Source organism: Rosa rugosa, chromosome 6 (assembly GCF_958449725.1).
Source record: "Rosa rugosa chromosome 6, drRosRugo1.1, whole genome shotgun sequence".
Lineage (NCBI taxonomy): Eukaryota > Viridiplantae > Streptophyta > Magnoliopsida > Rosales > Rosaceae > Rosa > Rosa rugosa.
In genome coordinates, this window is record NC_084825.1 from 32,220,433 (window position 1) to 32,243,288 (window position 22,856).

Consider the following 22,856-nt stretch of genomic DNA (forward strand, 5'->3'; position numbering starts at 1 on the left):
TCACAAAGTAGAAAATATCAAAAGAAAAGAAAGTGGTCAGCTTTATGTTTATACCTGAGGAGGGAAATGAGTTTCTACCATATCTCTGAAAACATCTTTCTGTACCAGCTGAATGCAATTAGAAAATTTGAAGCACCGACCGATATCGTAGGGAGACTGTGGTGTCGAAACAGATTCCAAAGCTGTGCAATCATGTGCATTTATGTAACTTATTGTTGATGAAAGCTCTGGTATTGATCTAAGTCTCTTGCAACCTTCCAATTCAAGCTGTTCTAAGGAAGCAAGTCCATTCATGACTGCAGGTAAGCTCTCCAAATTGTTTCTTGACAACCATAATACTTTCAATGAAGGAAAATAGGCAATAGCATCTGATAATTCCATCATATTGCAATCTCTTAAATCAAGATGTACCACAACAGTACAACGATCTTCAATTGATGATGGCCATGATGAAAGGGGAGCCGCCATTTGTCTGCAAAAAGCAAACGATAATTGACAGTGTTTCAAACGTAATATAGAGACAGGTAGTTGTTCTAAACCACTATCGTCTACATTAAGTTCCAACAAAGATTCTAAATTCCCAATTTTGTCAGGCAAATTACGAAGTTCTGAGCACGAAAACAGGCAGAGAGATTCAAGTTTTGCTAAATTACAAATACTGTCTGGAAGACGGGTAAGGCTACGACAGTTACTCATGTTTAATTTTTTAAGCCCCCGAAGCCGTTCAATTGACCGTGGTAGTTCCTTAATTGCAGTGGCATTTAAATTAAGCTCTGATAGTGCTCCCATATCCTCCGAAATCTCTGGAAACATCTCAAGATTTGTGCAGCTGTAAAGACTAAGGGTTTTGAGAGACTTCATATGAATGCTGCTAGGAAGACTCTTAAGTTCATGGCACGAACATAAACTCAAGGAAACAAGGTTTGGAAGAGCTAAAATGGATGGGTGAACGTCCGTTAAACTTGAACAACCGTCAAGATGTAATTCCTCAAGATTTGTTGCCTGGGTCAAGTCAGGGGTTCTTTTAAGATTTGGAGAGCGACTCAAGTTGATCCTTATCAACTTTCTCGCAGGCTGCATGCCAGAACAACCAGCAAAACATGCATTAAATATATAATATATGACATCTGATCCAAAAATTCATGAATTATTAGTATGTAAAAGTGACTCTAGTACCTTGGATGCTTCCCAAAGTTGTTCAATGTTACTGCAACCCATGTCAAGGTGAACAAGATTCTTCGGGTCAAAGTTGGATGGCAACCACTTTAGGGGATATCTATGCCAGACGAGAACCCTCAACTCACTAGAAAGAAACTTCAAGTCCTCATCCAGGTGATTTTCACCGTCATCTCCAGCATACCATTGCCAGTAAGTGAATATGAGCAACCTTAGTTTCTTCATACGGACAAAAGCTTCAGACCTGAAGAATTTGTGTTCCTTGTTCGACAAGTCAATCATTAAGCCCTCCACATTTTCCGTAGCCTAAGTAACCAAAAGTGGAATTAAGTGAGTGTCCAGGAGCCATATTTAAGAAAATTATTAGCTTAATAAATGTTTCCCATGAATTTGATTTTGGTCAAAGTTGAAAATCTGAATAAAGGACTGTATCTATTACATAAATGAGAAATCATGCATGAATCATTCATACCGTATTTTCAGTTAGCAGACGCTCAGCATCTTCACCCCAAAATCTACTTCGCTTCACATCTTCTTTAGCAATCTCCCTACCCATTTCCAGTAGTAAATCATGCATCTCAAGCCCATCGGACTTTGAGATTGTTACAAGAGCTCTACGTACTAGAACCTGTATCCCACTCTCGGGAAAGAAGACACAACTGTCAAAAACTTTTGTAACATAGTCTCTGGCCATTCCTCTAAAGAAACATGCAATATCTAGAAATATCTTCTTCTGAAACTTATCTAGTCCATCAAAGCTTGTTCTAAGCACATTTTGAATGTTGGTGTTCGGCATTTCCTTTAGTTTGTCCAACTCCTCTTTCCACTCAGATGCACCCTTGTTATGAAGAAGAGATCCTAAGATTTCAAGTGCTAGGGGCAGACCTTGAGCATATTCTACAGCACGCCCTGATAGATCATCATACTCTTTCAAGGGTGTGTTTGTTTCGAAGGCATTCAGGCTGAAGAGTTTTAGAGCATCGGCATCACTTAATAACTCAGCCTTGTATATCTCAAATCCACTTAGTATGTCCTTTTGCCTGGTTGTAACAATGATTCTGCTACCAACACCAAATGAAGGTCGACCATCTAGACCTAGTAAGGGGTTAATTTGGGATCGTTTGTCTACGTCATCAAGAACAACCAGAACCTTACTTTCACTCAGCCCTTCCATTATGTTGTACCCTTCATTCAAAGTGTCTACTCGCACTTCCCTCTCCAACAAACTACATAGAATATCTTTGAGCATACTTACCCCACCGTTCTGGAACCTCTCCTTGACACGATCAAGAAGGCAACAGTGGTCAAATTGAGAACGATATCGGTCATAAACTTCCGTAGCAATGGTTGTTTTACCGATACCGCCCATTCCCCAGATTCCAACTTTGCGAACTTCATCCATCTGAAGAGGTAATCCTAGTCTCATATTTTCTATACGGGAATCCATTCCAACCAAGTGATTGTTTTTACTACTTGACCGCATGGGTCTCAACGCGTTAAACACACGTTCTACAATAGCATCAATAAGCTTGGCATCATCCCTGCAAAATTTAAAAAAAAACAACATTGTAAAAGTCCAAGCAATTAAGACCAATAAATTAAGGTGCTATAGATGTTTCAAATTAATTATATACTAGCTTCTTAACACACGCTCACGCGTGTGTCAATTGACATTTTTACTTTTTTTTTATACTTTATTTGTGTCTATAATATTTTATTTCTAAAAAAATAGTTTGTTTTAGTAATTTCTCTAAAAAAATGTTTATTTTTTAGGGAAAATCGTCCAAACAGTGTCTGAACTTTTCCAGACTATTAATTTTCATACCTATACTTTGAAAAATATCAAAATGGTACCTGAAGATTTTACCCCGACCCAATTTCAATACCTAGCAACAGTGAAGTCGTCAACTCCGTTAAATTTTGAGGGGTAAATTTGGTAGTTCATGTATTCCGGAAGGGAAAATAGTCCAAACAGTGTCTGAACTTTTTCAGACTATTAATTTTCATACCTATATTTTGAAAAATATCAAAATGGTACCTAAAGATTTTACCCCGACCCAATTTCCGTACCTAGACAGTAAAGTCATCAATTCCGTCTGGAATTGCTTCTTTCTTCTTCAAATTGCTGCTTCGTCAAACCATTTTGTGGAAAGAGGTAGCTACTGATTGGTCTGCTTATGAAGCTGGTCCAAGTATTGTCCACCATGTAAAGGGTTGCTCCGCATCTGATCAAAACCACATGAAGTGCCAGATTTACCCCTCAAAATTTAACAGAGTTGACGACTTTACTGTTGCTAGGTACGGAAATTGAGTTGGGGTATTAGCTGCCTCTTTCCACAAAATGGTTTGACTAAGCAGCAATTCGAAGAAGAAGAGGAAGAAGCAATTCCAGACTGATTCATTCATTCTTTCTTTCTTCTTCTTCTTCTTTGAATTGATGCTTCGTCAAACCAAGGACGAAGCGCTCTCTTGACTTAGTGCATGGAATTTTGAGGGGTAAATCTGGCACTTCATGTGCACTAAGTCGAGAGAGCGCTTCGTCCTTGGTTTGACGAAGCATCAATTCAAAGAAGAAGAAGAAGAAGAAGAAGAAGAAGAAAGAAAGAAAGAATGAATGAATCAGTCTGGAATTGCTTCTTCCTCTTCTTCTTCGAAATTGCTGCTTGGTCAAACCATTTTGTGGAAAGAGGCAGCTAATACCCCAACTCAATTTCCGTACCTAGCAACAGTAAAGTCGTCAACTCTGTTAAATTTTAAGGGGTAAATCTGGCACTTCATGTGGTTTTGATCAGATGCGGAGCAACCCTTTACATGGTGGACAATACTTGGACCAGCTTCATAAGCAGACCAATCAGTAGCTACCTCTTTCCATAAAATGGTTTGACGAAGCAGCAATTTGAAGAAGAAAGAAGCAATTCGAGACGGAATTGACAACTTTACTGTCTAGGTACGGAAATTGGGTCAGGGTAAAATCTTCAGGTACCATTTTGATATTTTTCAAAGTATAGGTATGAAAATTAATAGTCTGAAAAAGTTCAGACACTGTTTGGACGATTTTCCCTTCCGGAATACATGAACTACCAAATTTACCCCTAAAAATTTAACGGAGTTGACGACTTTACTGTTGCTAGGTATTGAAATTGGGTCGGGGTAAAATCTTCAGGTACCATTTTGATATTTTTCAAAGTATAGGTATGAAAATTAATAGTCTGGAAAAGTTCAGACACTGTTTGGACGATTTTCCCTATTTTTTATGAAATTATGAATAACTTTTTTTTTCTTCAAAAAAAAAAAGTTAACTTTTTGTTTAATAAGCAATTTTTTTATTTAAACTGCCAACTCCAAAAAAAAAAAAAAATAGAAACTGCCATTGCAGTTAACAAAACGTCTAAGATTTTTTTTTTTGTAATTTCTTCAATTCAATTTGCTATTATATTTACTATTTTATCCTTCATGTGTTAAATTATAGATTTTTAGACTATTATCAAAGAAGGGTAAATTGTGAGTTTTTAAAAATTTAACCATAAGCCTTATTGGCTTAATTAATACTGATATGTATGTGTGTGTATATTACGATTTATTTGTGTGCCCTGTGTTATGATTTGCAGAATTGTCTGCATATATACCGAAGTGTGTATGTACTTAAGAAAAATTTGACACGTGAGCGACACGTGCATAATAATAATTAACCCGGACAACTGATAAAAACGGTTCAATTATGTCGTTTATCACATTTAACGGTCAGCAAACGTCCATTCCGAGTAAATTTATTACATTAGGATAGAAACCCAGTTCTTCTACTGTTCTCTATATTTGGACACACTCTCTGATGTCTATTAGCAAAGGCGAAACCCATTCGATCCCTAAAACCCAGATCGAAGAAGAAGTGAATGTTTTCTTCTTCTGCTTGACGATAACACCACAGATCCATGCTTCTTCAATCCAAATTGAAACCAAGATCCAGTAATCGGAGATAGAGGCATTAAAATTGAGTTGATGAAAGGAAATATTAACCGAGATCCCATATGCATACCATTTATTGAAGTGAATGGATGATCAACCGGATTGGACGATCAATCGGATGCGAATTCAAATGGGGTAATTGATGATTATACAAGCTCGGCCTATGGCGCCGGGTATCAATCCACTATCGGAATTGAAATATATCTGGTAATTTTGAAGATGGAGCTTACGCGGAAGTGTTTCTGCAATGGTTGAAATAGCTGAGAAGGGATAGGTTTTTTCTGGTCTGATGAGAAATCTGGATTTGCTTGCCATCTAATTTTAATCTTTGACTAACCGATGACCAACATAGGCTAACCAGACGTAGGCGCGTCTCCCTAAATACCCTCCGCAATTATACAGAAAAAGGATCCAACAATTATTTGCAGGTGTCTTTCGAGTTTTGATCGATCTATAGAAAATAAAATCTAGAAAACAAAAGAAATTTATGTATAGTAGAGTAGAGTAGAAGCAATTAAGACCATTTACTTCTAATTAATTAACAGGAGTTAGGAGGAAGAGTAAGTTACTCATAAATTTTGGAATCCCAGCCAGCTATCTCGCCGGCTTCCTTTAAAGCGGACCTCCATCTCTTCACCTTGCTGCAAGAATTCTCGCCCTCTTTGCGGTCGCGTTCATGGTTGGAAAAAGCTGCGGCGAAACTTCCCGTCTGTTCACAAATGTCGGAAGGATCTACTCGGTAGAAAACGGGCATCACAATATGCTTCTGCTTTTTCCTGCATTCCAGGATCTCCACTAGTTCTTCCAAGCACCATGTGGAAGTCGCGTAGTTTTGAGAGAAAACTACAATCGAAATCTTTGATTCGGCAATGGCATTCAATATCTTCGAAAGGTCTTCGCCTTTTTTAAGATCTAAATTATCAAGGTATGCTTTGACTGCTTGCCCTTTAAGAGCCTTGTGAAGATGGCAGACAAAGTGGTCTCGAGTGTCATCGCCTCTAAAGTTGAGGAAGACATCTCTGGGCGAAGAGGAGGAAGACATCTCTGTGCAAAGAGGAGGAAGACGAAGATGAAGATGAAGAGGAGGAGGAGGAGGAGGAGGAAGCAACGTTCATTAGATTAACAAGCACAATTGATCCAAGCTTGTAACAAATCGAGTGAATATAGAATGGTGAGAAGATGAAAAGGAAATTACTCGACCTCAGTCTGAGCAGGGCAAGAACGAGGTGGTGGGACGCTATGTATCCCTTATATACTCTCAGATTACTTTTCTCTCCCTTAATTATCGTAAATCATAAATGCTCATTACTCATAGTACGTACACATCTTCGTTAGTTTAGTTGCTAATTTCAGATTACAGTCATAACACTCTCTCTTGATTTTTGATTTGTGATTTGTTTTTTCAAAGACAAGCCTAATAATTACCCACCAAACAAAGTTGGTACCCACTTCAAAAGTTCAAAGTGAATTATAACATTTATTTCTGCAGTTTAACAGTATGCATGTGACTCAGTCACTGTATTGAAAAAAAAAAGAAAAAAAAAAGGAAGAAAATATGATTAGTCTCTTCTTTAATAGGAAGTTCAATGAAAGTTCCATGAAAGAGCATCTGGAATTCTGGATATATAATTTTATACCACAGTCAGGGTTGTTAGTTCATACTTCATAGGTTCGAATTGGTTATAATCTTATGGTTCAATGAAAGTTCCACGCGAAAGCAGCTGGAAATTTTTATTTTGACTACATCGGTTTCTATTACTATATAATCGATTTATCAAATATGAAATATCAGTTGCTATTTAGTTGGTATTTAGTCTGCTAATTATCTAACTGAACCCAGCTACCCATCTCCATGAAACGATTTGCTAGATGATGGTACGAAACCTAGCGTCCTAGCCTTTCTCTTTCTCCAAGACATAACCTGCAGCCTTTTGCCCTATCCCATGTGCTATGCTGTGCTAGAATTGACGGGTCAACAAATACTTCTCCCGGCCCAAGGTTTTTAATATCGGTATCTTCATATATATACTAAAAAGGGTTTTTTACTTCAACAGTGTCTGTTTTTAATATCGGTATCTTCATATATATACTAAAAAGGGTTTTTTACTTCAACAGTGTCTGAACTCTTCGAGGACTTTTAAAATGATACCTGAACTTTCAAAGTGATCAAAGTGATACCTGGACTCTAATTTTCTTATCAACGAAATACCTACCGTCAATTTCCATCACGGAACTGTTAACTATGACCACGTGAGGCGGCACGTGAGGCACAAATAAGGGTAAAAGACTAATTTACCCTCAAAAGTTTTTTTTTAATTATTTTTTATTCTTTATTTTTTTGCTTTATTTCTTTCTTGTTTTTCTTTTTCAGCTTCTTCTCCCCTCTTCAGACCAAAAAAAAAAAAAAGCTTCTTCTTCCCTCTACTTTCTTTCAGCTTCTTCGTCAGCGACCCGAAGGTCCGCCAAGTCGGGTTCTTCGCCGCCCCGGAGCCCATCGCTTCCTCCCCTCCAGTCTCCGACATTTCCCCCTCCGGCAACTCTCTCTCCCCCGTCATGATCCCCCCGCCACGTCACTCCTCCGACGCCGCCCGTCCCGTTCTCTTCTCTCCCGTTCCCCCCGCCTCCTCCGGCTGCCACGACTCCCTCGCCTCCTCTGACCTCTTCCCCGCCTCCTCCCCCACAGCCTCCACTTCCTACGCCGACGCCGACTAATGTGCAGGAACTAAACGCAGAAGAAAAAAGAAGATTAATCTGATGTTGATATGTGTTGATTTGATGGGGATTAATCTGATGTTGATTTGATGGGGATTGGGGAGGAAGAAAAAAGAAAAAAAGATGAAGCAGAATTGCAGGAACTAAACGCAGAAGAAGAAGAAGAAAGGTCGAAGACCATGACAGAGAGAGAGAGAGAGAAGATTCTGTTTGTGTTTAATCTATCAACTAAGAACAGTATAAATAAAAAGTTTGTAGAGATTATAACACTGGCAGCTCGTGCTCCAGTGGTGTGGAGTTGAACTCTTGTGAAAGAGGTTGTGGGTTCGAATCTCATGTCTTCCAAGGTTATATATTTTTTTTAATTATTGGGTATCGCCTAAAAAGAGTATAAATATAAAGTTTGGGCCCATTATGATGAGGACTGTTCGTGCTCTAGTGGTGGGGAGTTGAGTTGTTGTGAGAGAGGTTGGGGGTTCGAATCTCATGTCTTCCGAAGGTTAATATATTTTGTTTAATTATTCTGTATCGCCTAAAAAGAGTATAAATATAAAGTTTGGAGATATTATATCGAGGACAGTTCGTGCTCCAGTGGTGGGGAGTTGAGTTGTTGTGAGAGAAGTTGGAGGTTCGAAACTCATGTCTACAAGGTTTGTATATTTTGTATAATTATTCGGTATCGGCTAAAAAGAGTATAAATATAAAGTTTGGGCCTAATATGATGAGGACTGTTCGTGCTCCAGTGGTGGGGAGTTGAGTTGTTGTGAGAGAGGTTGGGGGTTCGAACCTCATGTCCTCCAAACTTTGGAAGGAATTAAGTTTTTGATCGATTTTAGGGGGAATTGGGAGAAAAAGTCTGTTTTGCCCTCACTTTTTTGATCACGTGCACCTCACGTGCCCCCGGATAACGGTTCCGTGATGGAAATTGACGGTAGGTATTCCGTTGATAAGAAAATTAGAGTCCAGGTATCACTTTAATCACTTTGAAAGTTCAGGTATCATTTTAAAAGTCCTCGAAGAGTTCAGACACTATTGAAGTAAAAAACCCTACTAAAAATGGAGATATCAGAAATACCGGGGATATATCGGGGATACAGGATAATAAAATGTCATTTTTGAAAAAAGTCAATTTATTAGAAATTTAGAATTACTCAATTACATATAAACACATAAGAATGTCAACTTCATCTACATCCAAAAAGAGACTCTAGGCTGTTGAAAAGTCGCTCGCTGGTCTACGAAAATGTAATAATCAGACCAAAACATATGACCCATATAGTGCGAATTGTAGTGATGAACATGATAGTTATAGATCTCTTTAAAGCTGACGACTTCCTTCTACAATGTCATTTGGCCTCATTTGAATAATTGAACCTTTATGGCTTTATCTTCTTTTTATTATTCAACTACATAGTTACAAACTACATACAGAGTTACAGACATAGTCACAGACTACACAGTACCAAATCTTTCCTCACACATATTTGCATTTAGAGAATTACTTCTCATCCAAAATCGCCTTGAGGGGATTTTCTACTCACCTAGATTCACCTTGAGGGGATTTCTCCTCACTCAGATTTGTCTTTAGGAGATCTCTCTTCACACATATTTTCATTTAGAGAATTACTGAGTTTTTTTTTTACCTCAAATTTTACAGATATTTCTTCACTTTATCGGGGATATATCGCAAATATCTAATATATCGGGGATATTTGACGATGTCGGAGAAATTTCGCAGAAATGGTAGAAGATAAGATATTTACCCCCCAAGATATATCGGTCCGTCAAAAAAAGGAGATATCTGGGGATATATCGGAAATATCACAGATATTTAAAACCTTGTCCTGACCTAGTAAAGTGTTCATATTCAGTGTAAACAAAGAAAGATCTCTGGTATTAGCACCTTTGAGGGAGCGTGATTATCACACCTCAAAATTCCTCTCCAATCGGTCAAAAACTAAGCAGCGTGATTATCACACCTCAAAATTCACGACCAAAACGCAAAAAAGAAAAAACCCACCCTTAGTAGTAAGATCAAGAACAAAAGCCCAGCTAGGAATTTTAGCAGGGGAAGCTAAATATGTGATCTGGGTTGCGTTCAAAACTCGAGGGCTCCAATGCAGCAATTGGGGAAGAACAACATGCACCTCAAAATGAATCCTACCAGTTAATTCTCTTAGATTGATGGAATCGGCCACAACCTGCTATCGATTTTTGGCCTTAATTCAATAATTGAATGATCGACAGTGAAGGAAAAGAAGAGGAAATCAAACTGATTTGTCATGTTCAGATCTAAGAATTTAATTCTGATAAACCAGAATCAAGTCATGAAAATTTTCTCTCCAATTTTGGGTTGTTTTCTGTGATAGTGAAAAATATCTGATTTTGTATTAGGGAAGGAAAAGAACAGAAGAAAATGAAGAGAACGAACGAGAGAAAACACAAGTAAGAAAAGAAAAGGAGAAGGGGTGCAGAGAAAGATTGGGGAAAAGACAAAACCTAAAAGAGAGAGGAACATTTCAATTAAGCTGTAGACCATTAGATCTCATAGTGCTACGTGTCTTAATCTCCTTCATAGCTCAGGTAGCTCAGGTAAAAACAATGCTGAGGAGAGGATCCTCTCCCTCCTAATTTCCCACCTAACAAAGTTGGTACCTACTTCAAAGTTCAAAGTTCAAAGTGAATTATAACATTTATTTCTGCAGTTTAACAGCATGCATGTGACTCAGTCACTGTATTGAAAAAAAAAAAAAAAAAAAAAGGAAGAAAATATGATTAGTCTCTTCTTTAATATTGAAGCCTTGAAGGCAAAACATCAACTGAACTGCTATGTATCCCTCGTATACTCTCAGATTACTTTTCTCTCCCTCAATTATGGTAAATCATAATTTGCTCATTTCTCATTGTACGTACAGATCTTCGTTAGTTTAGCACTTTAGCTGGTAATCTCAGATTACAGTCATAACACTCTTGATTTGTGATTTGCTAAAATTTCAAAGACAAGCCTAATAATTACCCACCAAACAAAGTTGGTACCCACTTCAAAGTTCAAAAGTGAATTATAACATCTATTTCTGCAGTTTGACAGTATGCATGTGACTCAGTCACTGTATTGAAAAAAAGAAAAAGGAAAATAAAGAAAATATGATTAGTCTCTTCTTTAATATTGAAGGCAAAACATCAACTGAACGTCTGAACTGCTATAAAGACTCATCTTCCACGAAGATGCCTCACGATGCAACTACAGCTTCAAGGAAGTTCAATGAAACTTCCATGAAAGAGCATCTGGAGATATAATTTTATACCACAATCAAGGTTGTTAGTCCATACTTCACAGGTTCGAATTGGTTATAATCTAATCGGTTCAATGAAAGTTCCACGCAAGAGCAGCTGGATATATAATTTTTATTTTGATTACATTGGTTTTTATTACTATATAATCGATTTATAAAATATGAAATATCAGTTGGTATTTAGTCTGCTAATTATCTAACTAACCCTAGCTGCCCATCTCCATGAAACGATTTGCTAGATGATGGAACGAAGCCTAGCCTCTCTCTCTCCAGGACATAACCTGCAGCCTTTTGCTCTTTCCCATGTGCTGTGCTGTGCTGTGCTGTGCTAGAATTGATGGGTCAACAAATACTTCTCCCAGCGGAGTAAAGTGTTCATATTCATTGTAAACAAAGTTAGATCTATGGTACTTGCACTTCAAAAGGATGCATTTAGGAATAATATCACTAAAACCAGTGAAGATCCAAGTTACACATATATATTGACACTCGAATGATTTCATAAGGATGTAAACATCACTCAATTAAGTAACTCCAAATTCCCTCAATAATTTTTTTTTTTAAATAATAGTAAAATAATATATCACGATCTTGAAAACCATGTCAACCATGAAATCTTTGTCCGAAAAAACACAACCAGTGGAGATGCTCAGAAGAACACATGGTCACCACCTCCCTTAATGAGCATTTATGATTTGCCATAATTAAGGGAGAGAAAAGTAGGCACACTTGCTCAGAAACTGAGGTCAAGGACTCAAGGTTCAAATTTGGCCAGGTGGAGGAGTGTTTTTGGGTGTGGTCGGTCACCACCTCACTACTCCCATGTGGAGGCCGGTCAAAACACAACCGGTGGAAATGCTCAGAAGAACACATGGTCACCACCTCCCTTAATGAGCATTTATGATTTGCCATAATTAAGGGAGAGAAAAGTAGGCACACTTGCTCAGAAATTGAGGTCAAGATTCAAATTTGGCCCGGAGGAGTGTTTTTGGGTGTGGTCGGTCACCACCTCACTACTCCCAGGTAGAGGCCGGTCAAAACACACCGGTGGAAATGCTCAGAAGAACACATGGTGGTGAGATGTGGATATGCGACCGAAAAGTGACAAAAAACTCAAACTTCACACATTAATTTTCAAAGAAGATCTCTGCTCTAGATAGAATCTGTATATATATATATATATATATATATATATATATATATATATATATATATATATATATGTGTGTGTGTGTGTGTGTGTGTGTGTCATTTATTAACATCGAACTTCTTGTTTCCAACATGTTTCATTAAGGGTCTTTTATCGTATACTCAAAAAGCGCCTGTATTTCTTATATTAGTTGAAGAAGTGGGTGAGCAACCATCTGAATTTATTTATTCAAATATACATACATGCTAAACATTCAGAGCCTCATTCTCAGGTAAACAGTAAAAGACTGTTTAGCTATCCATAAGAATGAGAACAGGTACTTACTTGTAATGGATGTACCCTACTTCACACTTAAATAGGAAAGGAAGCACACTGCTACTACTACTTGAGAGAAGACTCTTCTGCTCAATTTTTATGGCTATTTTCGAATCTCGGACTGATTTCCCAAATTTCGAATGCCTTCTAAGAGAAGCTAAAGCTCCTTATATAGGGAGCGGAACTCAAACTAGAATTCAAAACATAAAAATGTACAGAACAACTGCGTGAACTTCTGCTTTTCTGAGTGTTTGGACCCAAAATGAGCATTTTGGCCTGACAAGGCACGTCTTGGAGAAATTGAGCCAATGTCAGTGGCTCAAGCTATATATTGTCGACAAGTTCGAAATATATATTTAGAGGCTAAATAAAGCCTACTATGGAAGCATGGAAGTATGGAAACATGGAAGTATGGAAACATGAAAAGTCAACTTTAGCACATTTTCCTACTTCGGCTAGGAGAAACCGAGCTAAACAAGGAAGGAGGGGCGGCAGACTAACCAAATGAAATTGAAATGAGCTAAAACTGTCCAGATCAAATCTAGACATCCCAAGGATCATTTCTTATGAAGAGTGCCAGAGATTTTTTTGAGTGGAAGGCCTTCAAACAATCAGTCCAATCTTTTGCAGAAGCAAAACTGGACCTGTAAGAGGTCCAGCAGCGTTTTCGGCCCAACCACTATACCAAAAATTCTGAAATTTTGTCAGGGTGATCTACACTCATAATGGAACATTTGTTATAAAGAGGTCACAGTCAAAATCGGAATGCTTGATGGAGATAAAATTGAAGGAATAAAGGAGCCGAAAGTGCTTCCTTATCTCCAAAATTCATCATTTCTATCTCCAATTAATGCTCCACTATCATTTGTTTAATGCTAAACACTTTGGTATGGTAGCCTATAAATAGAGGTTACAATGAAACACAATTCACAACAACACAATTCACAACAACAATCTCTAAGATTATCCAAGCCTCTCCAGAGCAAACCTCTCTAAGAGCAGCTCCTCTCCTTCTCTTTCTCTTACCGGTGATCACACTCCTAGTCCTAGTCTTCTCAGAAGCCGACTTTCAGTGCCACCAAACCCTCTGTCAACGTACTTCGGTCCTAGTCTCCTCGGGAGCCGATTGTAGTACCACGACCACAACGGTTACGGAACCAGCCAAGCAAGGGTAACGCCCTCGCAAACCAGCCAAGCTAAAGTCATGCTTTAGCAAGTACTTCTCTCTACTTCCCGGTGATTTCGCTCTGCTTAACCTACAACGTTGAGTATCGACTTGGTGACACAAGACAAAGTCCTCCAGCACGAGGCATAAAGAATCCTGCGACGAGGTTGGTGCTCTCCTCGTCTACAGTCGCTCAAAAGAAGTCAGGTCAAGGGACACCCCCAACGACCGCACCCGAACGGTGCTGGCACGCCCGCGCAGAAAAGAAACTGTTGACCAGCTGCAGCAAAATTGGAGCCAAACACTGAGTGCTCCTGCTGGTGGAGGTCGGATGGGAAAAGCAAAAGGTAGATTGTGAAACGTCCTTTTCTTGACTTTAAGCAAAAGCAAAAGTAGCTTTAGAAAAGTCTAAAGGTCTACAGTTGCAAGTTTGGTGCTGATTCTTCACCTGTAGCTTCACATGTTCTCGTCTGTTTCAGAATTGTGGCCAAAGACAAAGGAGTTGTTGTCTGCCTGGGCCATTCTAACAGTGGTAACATTATCTTCGACGTCTGTATCAACATACATCTTGTAGTGGTTGTCAGCTTCAAGCTTTTCTATCCAGTGTATGCATGCCAGTGTCGAGTCTATCTCTTTTCTGGTGAGAGATAGGAACAGGTCACTGCTGACTACGTCAGGGTGATCGTAAGCAGTGATAATAATTTTTTCTCCAGCTGCCAGGAACGTATTACTGATATCTTCAGAGATGATCTTCTTGATGTATTCCAGAGCCATGGCCTTCATCCAGGGAATGCTTGAGTTTGGTTAGCCATTGTACCCTACACAGGCTGGTTGAAGATATTTCCTTTGAATAATTCTCACATAGTGATATGGAGGACTATATTCAACTTCACCGTTTGCCTTCTGGATCCATTCTGGAGGAGTGGATCTGAACTTTAGACGAAGCATACAGTCATTTTTTCTAATGTTTTTGACTGTGTTGACAATGATAGGTGGCAAACCTTTCAAATCATCGTTTGTTTTGGTCCACAGATTATGGACAAAACCATTTTCAACAAGCCAGAGCTTGTGTTCCTGAGGATGTTCACTCTGAACATTGACTAAGTATCTTCCAACGTATGGTCCTGAAACAATAAAGAGAGTTGGAGGAAGTAGGTCTTCTAGATTATGTCTTCCTATCAGATAGTGGAATTCATGCCAATCTGATTCATTGAGTGCTATGATAGGGATTCTAGCACTTTCTGGACTTTCGAGGAAGTGAATTTTTTCTTTTCTTACAGCACTCTGCTGTGTATGACTTTCTTCAAACTATGGCCTACCATTTTCGTAGAGTTCTTCAGCTAATGCAAAGAGAGCTGGGAACATTAAACCACTGCTTCTTTCTTGAAAGGCGAATAACAGATTATCCAAGATTGCCTTCTGGTGATAAGCTAGTCTCCTGCCAGTTCTGAACACAGGAGTATCAAAAGTTCTTAATTCATAATTGAAAACATTTATAACTCCAGTTGGAGTTGGTCTGCTTTTTGGCAAAGCAGCAGCCATCAACGGTCTTGATGAGCCTTTACCGTCTGCCGTTTGAGACGGGCTAGCCAATCCTTTACCCTGGGATTGATCAGTTGAGGCCAAGCCTTTCGGACTTAGCAGAAACCTTTTGAGGATTTTTTCTTTGGTTTCTTTGGGATCTTCTTCAGGTTCATGTTCTTTCCCAGTTCTTCTGCTTCTGGGATTGCGACCTTCGTCGTCTTCTCTTTGGCTAAACATTGCCATTTCTCTGGTCAATGCGTCTGGAAGATAGTTCTTGTTTCCTGCAATTAACTCAACATTATAATCATATTGGTTAAGAAATAATTGCCAGTTTGCTAATCTTCCTCTATCAGCAGCTTTATCAAGTTTGAAATTTTTGAAATTCTTTACTCTAGCACAATCGGTGCGAACAGTAAAGGGTTTTCCAAGAAAAGCTGGAGAATTTAAAATCGTTTTCTTGATAGCCAAAATCTCCTTTTCCCCTATGGGATAATTTAGTTCTGCAGGGCTGAACTTGCCACTACAAAATTTGCAAATCTTTTCGATGTTAGTTCCAGGCGTTTTTTGCCAAGACTACACCGGACCAGTAATTATCACTCGCATCTGATTGGAGGATAATTTCATCATTTTCTTCTGGTTGTTGAAGATGAGGGAGGTTTTTGCAGAGATTTTTTATCTGCTTCACAATTTTTTCATCATCTTCTGTGAAGTTCCATTTTCTTTTGGAACTTGTCTTAGGAGATAACATTGCTGTTAACCCTGATATTTTGGGAATGAAATCTCTCCCATAATTTATGACACCAAGAAATCTCTCTAGACTCTTAGCATCTGGAATTCTATCTAGAAACTTCCAGATCTTCTCAAGGATGTGAGGTTGGAGTTTTATCACTCCATTCTTGATGTTTATTCCTAGGAAATCTACTTCATCGAGGATAAAGAAGATTTTGTTTTCTCCTAGGATAATTCCATGCTGAACTATCAGCTTTACTACCTCATGGAGGTGTTTCATGTGTTCTTCTCTGTTTTTGGAGAAGACTAGGATGTCATCTATGTAGACGACGCAGAACTCCGCCACATGCTTGAAGATGTTGTCCATCTTTCTTTGGAAGATTGAGGGAGCTTGCTTGAGACCAAAAGGCATTACTAACCATTCGTAATGGCCTTGTGGTGTTCCAAATGCAGTGAGAGGAATACTCTCAGGATGCATCTTGACTTGCCAGAAACGCGACTTTGCATCGAATTTCGAAAAGACTTTGGCTCCTCTGAGCTGGTTAATCAATACTCTTACTTGAGCAATTTGATAACCGTCTTTGACAGTCTTCTTATTGACATCTCTGTAGTCAATAACCATTCTAGCTTTTCCTCGTAGATTTTCTGCATGATTTCTCACGTAGAATGCTGGAGCATGATGAGGGATAGTGGAAGGTTGACTTAATCTCTTTTTCAGGAGATCTTCAACATCTTTTCTGAATTCCTTCTGATCTTCCTCTTTGTACTGAGGAATGGCTTTGACATGGCAGATAGCGTTCATGTCATGCAATCTCAATTCACAGACCACTGGGTCTTTTTCCCAAAACTTTTGAGGATCTACGTCGATATTCTGTTTGAGTAGATTCTTGATTTCTTCAAGAGTGGGAATTCTCTGAGACTCAAGCTTATTCTGAAAGTGCTTGAGGTTATTCTCATGGATGAAACTAGCTTCTTCTTCTTCACTAGTTTCTTCTTCTTCTTCAGAAGATTCGTCAACAAGCAGTTCTTCTTGTTGCTTGATTTGGAGTATAGGCTCAAATTTGGGTTTGTAGGGGGTAAGATCACCACTATTCTGTTGCGATCTCTGATACTGTGTAGTAAAACCAGGACCTACCACACTTTTTGCTTGTGTGAGTCGGTCTGCCCAAAACACCCGTTCTCATTTTCTGAAGCCTATTGCTTCTTCATCCTGAATGAATCTCTGTTGGAGAATAAAATCATTTCCCAACAGGAAATCAGATCCTTGGCCTTCAGATTGCCAAACATTCTGGATGATAAATGTTCCTCCACCAATGGTGATATGAACATTTTTTGCTACTTTTTTCATGGTGAGATGGCTTCCATCAAATGTAACACCAGTAGCAGATTTTTTCTTATCTTCTTTCCAGAGTTCATCTGGAATTGCAAATCTTTTTGCAACAGTGAATCCTGATCCATTATCTACAAAAGCATGTAGATGATATTTTTTGTGATCAGGGAATTTCAGTCCAATCTCTATGTAGTTGCTGTATCTACTAGTAGAGACGACTTTCGATTGTTGAAGCTCATTTTCCTGAGCTTGTTCCTTTGGAATGAATGGTTTACATTCTTCTAGAACAATTTCTGGTGGTTCAACCAGTTCAAAATTTTCCTTTTCATCGATTTTTTCTTCATTGATGATTTCTTCCTTTTTCAGGGAAGATGGAGGAGAAGGAGGAGAAGGTTCCATAATTTTTTGGAACAGAGTTTCTACCTCTTTTTCTTCTTCTTTGTCTTTTTGTTCAGAGAAATATTCTTCATATTCTTGTTCAACCAATTGGCTAACCTTGCCATTCTTGGTTTTTCTTCTTGCTTCAGCTATGAAGCATTCTTTGTGATAAGTTTTCTTAGACTCTTCACAAAACATAGGGAGACCATTCTTTTCGTGACATAAGCAGTAGTCACAAACGAATGTACCAGGGTTCACCTGATAAGAAGACATTAAAGCTTCTGTCTTGCTTTCTTCCCAATTCTTGATTCTCAAGACATTTATTTGTCTGGATTCGAAGTACTCTACTTCAGAATCTGTCTCAGACTCAGATGAAGTTTCTTCTTCAGACCAGGTAGAGTAAACTGACCTGTCGTCATCTTCATCATCAGAATAGGCTATTTCGTAGCCTTTCATATTCGCCACTTCTACTATTTGCTCATATTCTTCAAAGAGAGCTTTAGTAGAACTTTTACCCTTTTCCGGGCATTCATTGGCATAGTGCCATTCAGCTTTACATAACCAACATCTGCAAGCTTTCTTGCTTGGTTGTTTATGCTGATGAGTATTCTTCTTTTTCTTGAAGAATTTATTTTTAGGATCTTCATCCTACTACTTCTTGTAATTGGAACTTCTCTTGAATTTCCAATTCTTCTTCTGATTACTCTTTTTGAATTTTTTAGAGTAATATTTTTCTTTTCTTTTTCTGTGGAACTTGGATTCATGACATCCCCAGTTTGTGGGCATATCCAATATTCCGTAGCAGAAATTTTCAACTCCTCTGAGTTGCTTCTTGGCCATCTTAGCTCTAAGATTGGCTTTGCATTGCTCCTTCAGTAATTGCCGGATTCTGTCGGCAATTCCTCCAACTGAAAATCTTTCAATTGGTTTCTCAGCTATGCTTTCTCTCACAGCTGTTCTCCATGGTTCAGGGAGCTTTCTGTGCAACAGATTAACTAGATCAGTATTTTCTAGTTCACCAATTGTACAGTAATATTCCTGAAACTCATTCAGGTATTCTTCGAAATATCTCATGTCACAGATTTTGAGAGCATAGATATTCGATTTTGCCGTTTCTTTGGCTTTCTCACTCAAATTTGAGAGATCTCCACAGAACTGATCGTACAGGGGTACTGCAAAATCATACGGAGACTTTGAAGTCTTGATTTCTTCCAGCCATTCTTTTCCTCTGGCTGTTTCCTTGAAAGAGAAGTAATACTTTTTTTCCACTCCGGTGAGAGTAGTTTCAAAGTACATCTGAAGATCAGGAGCTTCAAATTTTCCAAGGGTAAGAGCAGAGGCCATTATCAGGCTGTCTACCCATTGGTCAAGAGTTTTTCTTTTGTCTAGAGCTTTATCCAGATCTAGCCAAATTCCATAGTTGGAAATTGGTACTCTAGGTATCTTGTCCTCTGGGACAAATCTTTGAGAATTTCTTTCTCCATTTTTGCCCGTAGGGGCCTTCTGTATAGGGAGTTTGATCTTTCCCTTTTCTCGACTGATGGAAGTTATGGAGCTTTCTCCTTCTTCCATTTCAATATCTTTTCTCGTCTTTCTGATTTTGAACTCTTTCATTTCTTCGATTAGTTTTTCTAATCAATCAGGATTTTCGCAATTCTCAGATTCTTCGTAAAGCTCATAGAGCCTCTCAGCTCTGAACATCTGGACTGGTCTGTTTAGATCAGCTTCCAGTTCTTTTTCAGTAATAGGATCTTTAATAGTGGGTTTTGTACCACTGACACTAGCTTCTCTAGTGCTGTAGCTTCTTCTGAGAAGATTCCTGTTTATCCTGAGATTCTCAGGACCGACATCACTTTTTCTGTGATTGTCAAAATTTAGACTGATTTCTCCAGTCTTTCTACTTTCATAAATTTTTGCTTTTGCACTCTCTGCTGGTAGCTTCAGACCAGATAATTTCCATTCAATAGAAAAAGTTACTTCATTCCAAGTAACCTTGTGAATCTGTTGTGAATGGTTCTTCTGGCTGGTGAGGAATCCAGTAGTAAGACCAGGGATGTTGGAGATCCGTGTCTTTGGCTCTACTGTGGTACTCATCAGTTTATAGTATATTCTGTATACTATCGCCAATTCTTGCATATCATTTTTCATTGATATGCCATCTGTCTTGACTCTCAGTCGGAGACAGTGGGCTGCATCCTTCAAGCTGGTTGAGAAGTTGGGGAAGCAGTTGAAATATGCCATTTGATTGCACAGAGATGCTTCTAGAGTTCCCAGCAAACTAGCTTGAAAATCTGTCAGTCTGTTGTCTTGTAGGACACATAGGACTGAGCAGTTGATGTCTTCTCTTGCCAAAAGCTTTATGCCGACTTGGACTGCTCCAATGTGCATAAATTGATACTTCTTTGCTTGTGCTCTGGCAACTTCAGCTGGAGTGATCATCAAGAGATATGTCTCTCCTGTTGTTGAGGGGGTAGTAAATTCAAGTAATTTGAAGTGATGGTTGTCCATCATGTCAAATGTTCCCCTTTTGTAAATCTGTTTGAAATCTAGCTTTGGAATTGAGGCATTTTTTACCTCATGCTCGATTTCATTGTATTCGAATTCTTCAGCATTTAGGAGTTGAACTCCTTTCTTCTTCCCGAAGATGCTCATCATTTTGACATCTCAAGTTTCTTTCGGATTTTCATACCGAATACTAGTAGAACTAGTTGAAGGATCCAGAAAAATCATGTTTGAAACAGGATTCTTGTCTGGCCTTTCTAATGGTTTGAATCTATTAGCTTTCTTTTTTACTGTAGGCACTTTCTTGTCCTTCAGTATATTCTTCATAGAATCCAGCGTTTTTTGCTGTTCATTGATTTTTCTACTAACACTCGTTAGTTTTTCTTCTTCCGTTTTTGGAAGTTCTTTGATATAATCCAGTTTGTTTTCCAATCTTTCCAATTGGTGGATTATCGCAGGTAATTTTTCTAGATGATTTTGACATCTAGATAATTCTAGTAACAGCTTCTGGAAGTTTCGCTGATAAATGCCTTATTTTCTTATTTTACAAAGGCGTTTACTAGTAACTCTGCCATACATTGTTTTTAATTCTATTATATGGGTGTGTGTGTTTGGTGGGGTGGTAAGGCTTTGGTCTCATATATAAGAGGTCAGGAGTTCGAGCCCCATCAAGGGTGGGAATGGGGTGGGGTTTTTTTTTTTTTTAAAAAAAAAAAAAAAAAAAAAAAAAAAAAAAAAAATAACAGCTTCTGATATTTCTCATCAGAAGATTTCAGTAGAGAATTTATTTTCTCTAATAACAATTCTAACATTGTCCCTATTAAGGAGGGCTTCTCCTTTAAGCTATTTTACAAGCTCTGATACCAGTGGAGTGCGGATCTAACCAATGCTCAAATAATCAAGAGGTTTTTGTTCCTCTTCCAGAACATATAAGAGATTATCAATCTCTTCTTCTATTTTATAGATTCTAGTCTGAAGTCTATAAATGATATTCCAATAGTTGGGAGATTCTCTATTAAGACTATCTCTATAGGTTTTCAGTTTCCTCAATTTTTCTCTTTCTTTTTGCAATTCTTTGCCAGTATTTTTACAGATAGCAACTAGCTCAAGTCTGTTAATGATCGAAATTATGAATAGTAAATCGTACTGTTTACCTTTGAATTTAGAGGATGACTGTCAACTTCATATATATTCAAATAATAAAACTCTGATGGGCCCACCACGTTTCTAAAACCTTTATATAACAATAAACTAGATAGTAAAAACTGTATGAAAGAGACGGATGCATATGCAGACTCTGTACTAATGGAAAATGAGAAGTATTTTCCCAGATTTGGAGTGTATGAGCATTAACCCTTTCATTAACTTTAGGTATCATACAGTCCCCGTAAAGTTTGTCTATCTTTGTCCTCTAAGTATTGAAGTTGATCATATCTCATCAATTTTGTGTTGTTAATAGATTGGCAGGTTGTATTTTATATATTTGATGAGGAATAAGCATTAGAGCATATTTAACAAACTCTCTATTTTTGCTCCTCAGCTATTTTGGAGAGCATGTTTAACTTTTTATATATTTTAGCTGCTGCAGCAGACTCCTAAGTGGCTCTCTATTATAACTTTTAGCTATCTCACTCCTAAATATAGAGAGCGAGATGAGGCTCTCTATAATTTAAAACATTCATATTGAGTTATTTTATATAAAATATAAATATATTTAAACTATTTAATCTTCATTTAAAAAATAATATAAATTCAGAACTAGCTAGAATAGAGAGCACTGATGCAGACGTATTTCTAAAATGGAAAATGATTTGTGGCCTCAATCATAGGTGTCATGCCATGTCACCTACACACATCACCTATTTGCCAAACCATGTCATGTAATTCTTGAGTAAAAAGACTATCTTATCATTCCAAAATCTAATAGCTCTAAATTATTTTGATTTTCATCTAAAAATAAAATATATTATTTTGATTTTTTTTCTTTTTTTCGTTATATATATAATTATATATATATATATATATATGTTTGTGAATATATATATATATATATATATATATATATATATATATAATTCATCAAAAAAAAATTATATACAAATATGTGTTTGTGTGTATAAATATAAATATATATATATTCACAAACATATATATATATATATATATATATATATATATATAATTATATTATATATATATAATTCGTACAGAAATTTATATATGTATATTCGATGTAGAATTAATATCGTATAAATATATATATATATATATATATATATATATATATATATATATTAATGTCATAATTCTAACCCACAATTTAAAAAAAAAAATTGATTAAAAAAAAGTCAAATTTAAAATTGATTCCACAAAATGGAAAGAAAATATATTAATATCTTAATTATAACCCATCAAATTTGGTAAATTGAAGTAATATTCAACTCTTTTAATAAATGAATTTAATAAAATTAATGGAAGATTAGTTTACCTTACACTAACAAGTTAATTAGAAAAGTCAAAAATTAAATTGGATCTACAAAAATGAAAAGAAAATGTATTGAAATCGTAATTAAAACCTATGAAATCTGGTAATTGAAGAGGTAAGAAAATATCAGTAAT

General features: G+C 37.4%; 1 protein-coding gene and 1 non-coding gene across 2 annotated transcripts in view; one reads left to right on the plus strand and one right to left on the minus strand.

The window, feature by feature from the left end:
• LOC133718673 (disease resistance-like protein DSC1) overlaps window positions 1-6,368 on the minus strand; it is an 80,893-nt gene extending 74,525 nt beyond the window's left edge. The window contains exons 1-4 of the mRNA XM_062145534.1: window positions 5,709-6,368; window positions 1,649-2,717; window positions 1,177-1,482; window positions 55-1,074 (exon numbers count right to left, since the gene is read on the minus strand). Of these exons, the coding sequence (XP_062001518.1) occupies window positions 55-1,074; window positions 1,177-1,482; window positions 1,649-2,717; window positions 5,709-6,181 (2,868 nt within the window). The 5' untranslated portion in view covers window positions 6,182-6,368. The remainder of the gene's footprint in view (window positions 1-54; window positions 1,075-1,176; window positions 1,483-1,648; window positions 2,718-5,708) is intronic.
• A 14,320-nt stretch (window positions 6,369-20,688) lies between these two features.
• Window positions 20,689-20,818, plus strand: LOC133719130 (small nucleolar RNA snoR83). The gene has a single exon (XR_009850858.1). It is a non-coding gene; the product is annotated as a small nucleolar RNA snoR83 (small nucleolar RNA).
• Window positions 20,819-22,856: the final 2,038 nt, after the last annotated feature.